The sequence below is a fragment of the Dipteris shenzhenensis genome, chromosome 23 (genome assembly GCF_047967505.1).
Source record: "Dipteris shenzhenensis isolate YYH24624 ecotype China chromosome 23, Dip_SZ_1.0, whole genome shotgun sequence".
Classification (NCBI taxonomy): Eukaryota; Viridiplantae; Streptophyta; class Polypodiopsida; order Gleicheniales; family Dipteridaceae; genus Dipteris; species Dipteris shenzhenensis.
In genome coordinates, this window is record NC_141618.1 from 28,356,527 (window position 1) to 28,367,229 (window position 10,703).

General features: G+C 39.6%; 1 protein-coding gene across 1 annotated transcript in view; it reads right to left on the reverse strand.

Annotated features, from left to right (window-relative positions):
- LOC147887212 (putative UDP-glucuronate:xylan alpha-glucuronosyltransferase 3) overlaps positions 1–7,792 on the reverse strand; it is a 71,724-nt gene extending 63,932 nt beyond the window's left edge. The window contains exons 1-3 of the mRNA XM_087394245.1: positions 7,561–7,792; positions 7,368–7,464; positions 5,852–5,920 (exon numbers count right to left, since the gene is read on the reverse strand). Coding sequence (XP_087250371.1) covers positions 5,852–5,920; positions 7,368–7,464; positions 7,561–7,792 — 398 coding nt within the window. The remainder of the gene's footprint in view (positions 1–5,851; positions 5,921–7,367; positions 7,465–7,560) is intronic.
- Between the last annotated feature and the right edge of the window lie 2,911 nt (positions 7,793–10,703).

A 10,703-nucleotide genomic window follows, 5' to 3' on the forward strand; every position in this document is an offset into this window, starting at 1 on the left:
AACTTTGGTTTTTACCTCTTTGGATTGTGCCTTTTGAATCTCTCTTAATGTTGTTATCTGGACCTCTTCTTGAACCTTCCCTCTCAACAATTTGTCCTTTACATCTTTCCTTGCTTGCGGTTTCTCTTGGATTGGTCCTTTTGAACTAGTGACTACCAGAACCTCCACTCTCAATGATTTTTTTGGTACAATCTCAATCAGAATACACCCAAAGAAGTCACACACATGCAGGGGATTCTTATGGTGCATTATTGCTCTACTCCTCATAGTAATCGATAATTCTTGTATCAACACTGTGTTTGCTTATGGGGGTTGTTATTTATGCAACTTGTGGTGGTGAAGGACCTTGGTTACCATATCAAACGATTGGGATTCCCCTTTCAACCTGATGCTTTACCATAAAGCACAATTTGGTCCCAACCTATGGCCATCTGCACCTACACAATATCCACATTGTCTCGATTGTTGACTCCATTTTCTTTGTTGGTTCTAGTTTCTTTGATTTCCCAATTTCTTTGTTGTTGTTGGTGGTGGTGGTGGTGGTATATCTAATATTGCTACTACGAAGCTTTTGATGCATTCTCTCCAATGGCTACCGTCATTGGCACATATTGCTGGAGTTCTCTATGACCATTGTGGTGGATTATTGCAAGCATTACGGTTATACCAGTATGTTGCGGTTGGGTGGCTTTTGCTACAAATTTCACACTACATCATCTCCACCTCCAAAATGCATCATCTCCACCCTCCAAAATGTGCCTCATTCTTAGCCCTTGATCTTAGCTCCATCAATTTCTATCATCTCCACCTCTAAAATGTGCTTAGATCTCAGCCCTTGGTTTGATCTCTTCATCTCCACCTTTGATTTGTCCAAGATCCAATGGTCCATAGCATATGGCAACTTTTCCCTCTTTATTACACCCCTCTTTTGTCAACTCTTGCTAGCTTGGATCCTACCAAAGGTGCCTCTCTCCATTTTGAGCATCCTAAGCCTTTGATACATCCACCTCCATCCAAAGGACAAGGTTGATCAATTTCAAAATAAAGGTATCCATGTCAGTTGAGTAAATGCTAGGGGACACTTAGCCCACGGGTTACCATAGTGGGTTCACTTGGTCTTAATGTAATCCATTGCTTACGAGGCCCTTTTGAGATCCCATTACTCCTGTAATGTGTGGTCGACCCTAATTCAGCCCTAAATTTTGCAACTTTTGATCCACAAGTTTCCCCAAATCAAAAGATGTAGAAGCCTTTTTGGACTTCGCCTTCTCCTTCTTCATCTTCTTTTATTCCTTTTGTCTCTTCTTTGCTACTTTTGAGCTACTTTCCTTTTCTTCTTCTTCTTCTTCTTCTTCTTTTTCTTCTTTGATTTAATGTCTAAATCACTGTTGGACTCGTCCACTGCTTAAATTAGATTTGGATTCAGATTCACTAACCAAAGCATCAAAATCTTCTTTGGGATCATCATCGAATTCTGACTCCGATTTTTTCTTCTCCTTTTTTTTTGTTTTTATACATCTTTTGGCTCCTTTGGCTGCATCAACCAAAGTATTGAATCCATTTGCACCTACTAGTAGTACTAGGCCACCAACCAAACTTGAATTTCCAATTTTAGCCCTTTGTAGACTTGTTCCACCATGGTTTCAATGGTCGGTCTTTCTATTGCATCCAGACATGCATTTAGATGAAAGAACTACTTGGCGTAGTCTTCTAAAAACAACGTCTTTTTTTTCAATTATCTTATCTTTCTCCTGACATCATTGAGGGTTTTCTCCTTCCAAAACCTCTCCAAAAATTGTGTTTTGACTTCTTATAGGTGGCAAAATATCCCATTCCATATGGGCTAAACAACCTCATTGCTTTTATTAGCAAGCGTACTATTAAGTTTTCATTTAAGGCAAGGGAGTTATGGATCAGGAGTGGGAAGTAACAAGCAATAAAGGACAAAAGAGTTGCAATGGTATTTTTGTCAAAGCAAGGAAGATTTTACGATTGCTTGAAGGATATGGTAGATGATTACAAGATACAAGGCCTATACTTGCATTGTGTTTCATGTGGATAATATCTTCAATGTAGAATGGATATATACATAACATATAAATCACATAAGATATCCTATGAGGCACTAAAGCATAAGGTAGGAAGGAAGCAAAGAACCATAAGAACATCTTTCATTTAGATGACAAGTCATTGGTAAGACTTGAACTAATAAGCGGGCAAAGTAATATTATGACACTAGCAAAGGATGTAAGAGCTAAGGTACCAACCACTAACAAAAGATGTAAGAGCTAAGATGCCAAACATTAAGGAGACGATGTATGCAAGTTAAAGAAGAATGTTATGGAGACGGAGTACCATGAAGGATACAACTAGTAATGATTTTAGCTCCTTTGGAATTGTCTCTATAGCTGGAGGCACATGCAATTGCCTTGCATTAAGAGCCTAATTTGACATTGTTTTTGATTCATGTAGGTGATGATAATGAGACATTGGAACATATTGCTTGAAAAAAGAGGAAGAACACATTCCCCTACAAACCGGGGTAGACCACCAAGAAGAAGAAGAATGGCAAAGGTGAATGTCAATGTGCCAAGATGGATATTAGATACCTAGGTCTAATGCTAATTGTATTCTTATTTTTGAAATTGTAGGTAGAGAAACAGTGGCCAAAAACAACACAAGAGATTTGAATGGTGCAGCATGAAGTGGAGGCATGAATGTGGTTGATGTTGAACCTATATTAGTAGTAGCAGGCAAGAAAGAAGTCAGACAAGTAAGGGCATCTGAATATGAGGAGGAAGGGGCATCTGGTTGGTGCAAACCCAAAGCTTGCAAATGCTTATAAACAACTTCTGTAAACCTGTGGATGGCATTGTGGAATGAAACCAACATTGTTTTTTTTACTACTTTACCCTAATGTATCCAAGGAGACATACTTTGGAAATATCGCTCTGTATATTTTGTGATGAGACATGTAATAACATTGTTCTACCAAGGATCACCATCATTGTTAAGGCATCAACTCATCAACCCAAAGCTAATATCATAATGGTTAAGTGTTTTGACAGTTAGAACTTGTAAGCATATATACAACTACCAAGTCAGGTATAATAGAGAGAGAATGTGTGAGCAAGAAGCATGAGTTCATGAGAAGAGAACACGCAATACACATCCTTATAATGATCTATTCTTATGAGTAATAAAGACTTGGATCTGACTATCTTATATTTTGTACAGTGTTCATCTATTTCCACTTTGATGCAATGTCTTGTGTGTTCCCTTCTAAATCTGAAATGAGAGACAGTAAGATGCATTTTACTTTGTAATTCAAAGCTCTTAGATGTTCTACAAATACATCATTCTGTCTCAACAATGTGTTAGTAGTTCTAGTAATCTATTCATGAAAAAATATGGTGAGTCTTGTATTCCATTAACACTACCGATCCTGTAGGTTTAAATACCCAACAAGTTATCTGGTAATTGAAGACTAAGATCAGTGTGCACCCTGGAGCAATGTGATCATCTATATGCCACATCCAAAAATGTGGAAAAAAAGTTTAATCCAATGGATGAGATTGTCTCAATCTGATGTTTTTGGAAGAAGGCAAGCTTCGATAGTCCCAAACAAGTTTGAAATCAGGTACAATGTAGATTAATTTGAATTGATTATGATGACATTATTGGAATGGCAATGCACTTACAAGAGAATGAATGTTTGCAAATCGCCAAGATGACAATCCCATATCCGAAAGAATGTGCTTACAACTCCGACTCTTTGAGCAACAAAAGTAGCAAAAAGATGATGAAGAAGTGAAAGTAAGTGATGGAATGGCACAGTCACATTTATCAAGCAAGGAAAGTGTAATCCAAATGGTGACATGGGAAGAAACCAATGTCAAAAGAACCGAGGATGAATTAAGGGAGAATCGTGAAATTTCAAGCATTTTTTAGGCGAGCCAATCGAATTCAACAAGAATCACCATATGCCATTTGATCTCTTGCAAGTAAATGAGGAGGAAGTTCATGAGCTACCACTAGATATCCCAAAACTTAAAGAGCTTGGGGATGAGGTAGCAACAGATTTCAAACAAGCCGCAAAAGATATAGTCACAAACATCAATGACAAAGAAGAAGATTAGGAAAAAGATTTCAAATACAAAGTATAAGACTCAGATAAGAATCCGTATAGCCAGAGAAAAAGACTTGATCAAAAGATTTGAAGAAAAAGAAATAGATTTAGACAAAAAAATCCAAAGGAAAAGAAACAAATTTGGACAAAAGATCTAAAGAAAAAGAAACAAATGCAGATGAAAGGACTGAGGAAGAAAACAAAGCAATTTCAAACGTAGAATTTGACCAAGATGAAGAGAATCAGGCTTTCCAAGCTTTGCCAAATAGGCCAAGGAGCAAGAGTACAAAACCACCTCCACCATCACCTATAAGTCCACAGGTGAATAGGCCACTACCAGTAATTCCACTAGTTTGTCCAATGGAATATCCAGAGTTAGCAAGCCTAAAATGCAATTTTTTTGAGTTCCATGGTGAGGACAAAGAAGATCCAGATAGCCATGTTGCTCAATTTAAAACCCTGTGGTGGGCTTGTAGTTTTGACACCTTATTTGGAGATCCAAAGAAGTTACAATAGCTAAAAATAGGGCCAAACGAAAAGAAAGTCCAAAGCCCACACACAGGCTATATAGGATAGCAAAAGTTCTCGAAATTGCTTGTTGACGGCTAACAATCAAAGGCTGGTGTCAATATCCTTACAATTCTACCCATTGGCAACATAAAGTTACAAGAGAAGAAAGAGAGTCACCCTCTCATAAATGCATATATATATATATATATACATATTATATGGAGAAAGAGAGAGAGAGTGCACAAAAAAATGTAGAGAGAGACGCAAGGGATAAGAGATAAAGAGAGAAAAGATCCGGGTAGGAAAGAGGTGAGGAAGATATAATAGGTTAGCTAATAGGATCTTGTTTTATAGATTGAACTTTGAATTGGCAAGAAATGACAATAACCAAAATTATCATGATTGAGAACTTTATTGATCGTGGCTAATAGATGCTTGAAACAAAATGCAAAGTGTTTTGTTGATCATCATGGACAAAGCGGCAAGCTCAAATTTTAGTATTGGGGCTAATGAGAAATGCTGGCACATCATGGAGATAGGTGGCTAAAAAGGCTTTCACAATAGCGCCTTGTAGAAACAACGTCAAAGGCAATCACTTATAGTTTAAGTGAGGAACAAGTGATAAGAAGTATTTCTTGATGCAGTGCCAGATTTGAAAGAACTTTGGCTTATTACCTTGGGCACTTTGTAGTATACATGGGATTGGATTAACACTATTGAGAGTAGAGGAACACCTAAAGTACTGTAAGCTACACCTCTCTAAGCACATGACTCAACCTCCAGAAAGCAGTGAAATTCCACTATCACCAACTATAGAAGATAGAGTAATGGTGTGATAGCCACACCTTTACCTAGAAAAAGGATTCCAAAGGCCTCCACTCAATGAGTGACCAGGCAAGGTGTTAGATAGTGAAGGGAATGTAGATAAGTAAGTTGTACTTATAGATTCTCTTCTAAGTTTTTTGTAAGCATGCTAGACTTACACCTTCCTAAGGATGAGATACATATAGGAAATTAACCAACCTTCTATGCCAACAATGTAGATTGAATAAGCTTATTTGTCTAATAATCAAAGAAAGTTGGATATTTGTCTCGCACAAAGATTTATAAGGATGCAAGGACAATGACAAGACCATCTGCAACCAATATCAATTTACATCTTATGCTACTTATGAGATCTCAAAGTGATTATCCTCAATTGGGTATTGTTACCTTTCAAAAGTTTTCAAAAGTGAGTAGACTTGTTCAAGGCTTTTGAAGACTTCAGATAGAGTAACATAGCTGTTCATGAAGCAATAACATATAGAGCGGATATAGGATTGATGAGATGAAGAAATACATGCTCTCTCAAATAGGTTCTTAGAAAGATGTAAATTTGAGCCATTAATGGACAACATGTTTGTAAAGCATGTAGAATTACAATTGAGGAATTGCAAAAGGGAAACTTGCCATTTGAAGAATACTTAGAGAAGTTTCCAAGATCATCATTTTTCTTTGCTTATTTCGTGATAATGCAAAGTACTTTCTAGAATCCACAAGGTTGAATAATCTAACATTCAAAAGAAAGAAAAAGGTAACTCTTTCTCTTGCAATATATATTTATCTTTAAAAACAATTTGGAATTAATAGTGAAATATACGTCATGACGGACTAGGTCAATGCATAATTGCCGAGGTAATCTCTTGCAAAGTGATCAAAATAATCACATGGCCGGATTCCCTACTCTGAGATTCGAAGATTTTACAAGCAACTTCATCTGCCATAAGAAAAGTGACACTGGCGTATCCTACATGCCTTGAATATTACTCAGTGTCTCTTCGCTCTCTTATCTTTCGCATTTGCATAGGGAGCCTTTTATGCCCATAAAGGGTGTAATGTCTGTACAGATTTACACTCCAATTTTGTAAGTATTGTACCTGTTTCTATGCTTCAAGGAGTCCTGCCCCTGCACAGAATGTACGTAACTCTTTTATATCTTATCTTCCTCGTTAACTCGTCTGATAGTATACGTCGTAAAAGTGACTACCCTAGGACATCTAATTATGTATAACATTCCGTTTCGTCCTTAAACGCAGAGAGAGAGAGAGAGAGAGAGAGAGACAGAGAGAGAGGGCGGGGGAGGGGAGGCAGAGAGAATAGAGGTGGGGGAGTAAAGGAGGGGGGGAGGGGTGTGTATGTGTGTATGTGTGTGCGTGTGTGTGTGTGTGTGTGTGTGTGTGTGTGTGTGTGTGAGAGAGAGAGAGAGAGAGAGAGACAGAGAGACTAGAGAGAGAGAGAGAGAGATGAGAGACAGAGAGAGAGACAGAGTGCTAGCAAATTACAGAAGTGAGCTTGTGCAGTCCTGAGGGGAAGAGCTCCCACGATTCAGCCATTATGGGGAGAAAGCTGTGAGAGAGAGAGAGAGAGAGAGAGAGAGAGAGAGAGAGGTATTTTTACTTCGTAGCAACAATGCAAATTGACTCAGAGAGCTTCTAACCTCATAGGAACATTTAGCGTTCCCATCACGACTGAAGGCGCATATGAGGGAATGAACACACGCACCCAAAGACAAAGACCCTTCTGAGGAAGAAGACGTGATAAAACGATAACAAGATAAAATGCATCAACCTTAAATACAGAATCATCAAGCATTGCATGCACTACTTAGTACCATTACTCCTTTCTCGGTCAGACTGTTGTTGAACTCATGGCAAAGTATGGAAAGGCGTTGTCGGGGCTGCGAAATTACCAGACAGATGGTTCAAGGATTTTGTGCAACCAACACAGCGCCACGCTACTTAGTCGAAACGACATAGCGGCTTGCGTTTCAACAAGAACAACCGTGTCTGATTTCCCAAAGCGTCCAGAGAATGCTTACCTGCCAAAGGTGGCCTAAATTTAACAGAAGTTTGTAGTGTACATTGCAGATGGATACCAGCGACCTCTTATACAGCATTGAGTGTAAACAAGCTGGATAAGCCTTGGGCTTACGGTGAGAACCGTACCATTGTTGCAAAATCCTACGCTAAACTGTTTTACAAGCTCCAAGCAGGCGGTCAAGTTCGTTTCTGGGATGATACAAACAGTTCCAAATCTGGGGACACGTAAAAGCCTTCGGGAGGTGATGATTGCCTGATAGGCTTGGATTTCGACTTGCGTGGAGCCGGCGGACATACGAGAACATCTGGAATTCTGTTCTCTTTTGCTCTGGGAGTCGCAATTTCATGGGACCCAAAATCGACTACGGAGCCCAAGCTAGGCAGCAAGTCTTCTCTGCAAACGGAACTAGGCTCCAAGTCTTCTCTGGCAAAAAAAGTAGGCTGCAAGTCGAGCAGTTTGAGGCGCTTCTGGGGAGTGACAGAAGAAAATGGCATTCGAGGGTGAAGAGGGATATTATCATCGAAGCTATGGATAGGAAAGGAAGGGCAAACGAGGCGGTGAGGAGGAGGAGAGAGGTGGTGGTGAGGTGAGGCCGGCATGGAGGGACGAGTTGATTAAACTGGGTTTGATCAACGAAATGAAGGTATTGAGAGAAGGTGAGCATGAAGAGAAGATAGATGAGAATGGGTTTGATCAACGAAATGAAGGTATTGAGAGAAGGTGAGCATGAAGAGAAGATAGATGAGAAGATGGTGAGAGAGATGAATATGAAGATGGAAGAGGAGGAGAGGAGGTAGTCAAAGCTTATGCAAAGGCAACCAAAAGAAAGCGGTTAGGAAGCCGGTTAAAGGTTGTTGGCAAGTGAAGCAAAATGCCAAAGGTATCTCGGCTTGTGTTTGTTGCTGGGCTAGGTGCCAAAACATCGAAGGAGGAATACTACGCCTTCCGTGTGGGCAAAGTCCCAAGGTTACCATAATTTGAGGGTGACTTTGTCCTTTCTCTATCTCTTGGCAGTCGCTCAATCACGCTTATTCAACCCACCATGCGAATTCCCCCAAAAAAAAAAAACTCTCTAATTTTGCTTCAATGGCTTATCCTAGCCGGGCCTTCCACATGAGGGAAGAATGGACATGGGTCCACACAAGCTCACCCTCAAATGACGACCTGCAATATCACACATCACGATTTGGGGGTGACCTTGGTCCCCAAGTTCTTTCCTTATCTCTTAAATGTTCAAGGGCAACCGAGTTTTTATCTCCTCTACCGGATCAACCCACTTTTTAAGTCAAAATCTCCCCATAATTTACTAATCATGCTCACCATTTTGTGGAGCATTTTCAACCCTAAATCACCATCTCAATTGATTGCTTTATAAAATCATGCATTCTTCATCATTGGATTAATATTTGCCTTCGACCTTCCTCAAAAACTCCACGTTGGTGGTTTCTAGTCAAAAACTAGGTCACAATCTAAATGCTCCTCTTCAAGATTCCTCTTTAAAGACCACTCTCGAGAACCATTCCCATCACTAACACCACGACAAGTCGTTTCCTCCTTTTAATAGCTCCATCTTTACCTAACTTTTATTTTAATTCCAATCACTTTTTCACTATCGAAAGACTAGACTAGGACCTTCTTGAACAATAACTTTAGCCCTTCTTCTATTCAATGTTAGTTTATGACATGTGATGGAGCTTATTTCTTGGACCCTTCCAACTATAATATTTTTTTTAAAGGCTTGTTGCTCTTGACTTTTCTTTCCCCTCTTTATAGAGACTTTGTTGCTATCCATGACATTGAGCACACTTTCACTCTCTACTTCCAATCCTTGGAACATCCTCTCACTTGACCTGCCCTCTTGTCTTGGAAAATTCCATCTTTTGATTATGCCACCCTTCCCCTCCCCCCTAATGTAATTTGCTATAAGACAATACATCACTATCCATTTAGCAAGGCCTCTTGACAATGTAGGTGCCAACAACATGAGCAATGGAGAATATGAGGGTCTTACGTGAAAGAGATAAGAGAATTGCAACTAATAGAGTAGGTTAATGAATGTGTATTTGAGAAGCACACTATGATATTTACATGGAAACAAAAAGCGACACCTACTTTACTAAAATTATACTTGTTGCGAGCCCCTCGTCTCTCTCTCTCTCTCTCTCTCTCTCTCTCTCTCTCTCTCTCTCTCCTCTTCAACTTTATTTATGGGCAAGTAAGTTTCCATCACTATTTAGCACTGTGTGAATCAAATCATGTTTTTTCTTTATGTTAAAAATTTTGGAAAAAGCTTTCAAGGACACTCGCATACTTTCAAACATCTTGTCCTTAACCTTAACCTAGCCACCTTAAGCTTCCCAAGCTCTAATGGGCTTTAGAGAGTGACTACTAGGACAATGTTGTTCAAGGGGTAATATTAAATTATTCGTATAAGGCCTCTTTGACTTGGTCAAATAGGCCCCATACGTGCCATAGCGAGTTTTGGCATTTTTGGGCTCCCCGCACGATGCCAAACACAGTTGCCTTCTGTGCCATGGTGGAAAAACATCATTTGACCACTCAAATTCACACTGAACTTGCATAAACTGATGGAAAGCATCACGTAACTGTGAAGATAGTGGAGAGGAGGAAGGAGTCTCACTTGCGGCTTTCTCACTTACACAATGGGGGAATACACACAAAGGTGGAGGCTGAAAATAGTTTTCCTCTTGTTAGTTGTGAAAGCCAAAAGAACTCTAGTACAAAGAAATAGAAGAATCCTATATGTGGCTCTCAAACCAAACTTAGCTAACTAAGGTGGCATACTAACTGAGCCACTAACTAGAGTACATAAGGATAGCTATCATCCAGCTATTATTCATGGGCGGTGTACCAACCGCATCTGTAGCTAACAAGTCGGTGACATAAATGCACAACGGTCACCCTGGCATATCATGAGTGGAGCTCGATATCTCAACACTCTCCCTCGAGCTCAATCCCAATTCGTGCACACCAAGTAGGTCTTTAAACTTGTGCAGATTCTCTGTGCCCAATGCCTTCGTGAATATGTCAACTACCTGATCCTCTGTGCTGACATAAACTAGATCAATAAGACCTAGTAAAACCTTCTCCCGCACATAGTGATAATGCACCTCAATGTGCTTTGTTCTAGCATGATAGACTGGGTTATTTGCCAAGTGTATACTGCTCATGTTGTCACAATAAA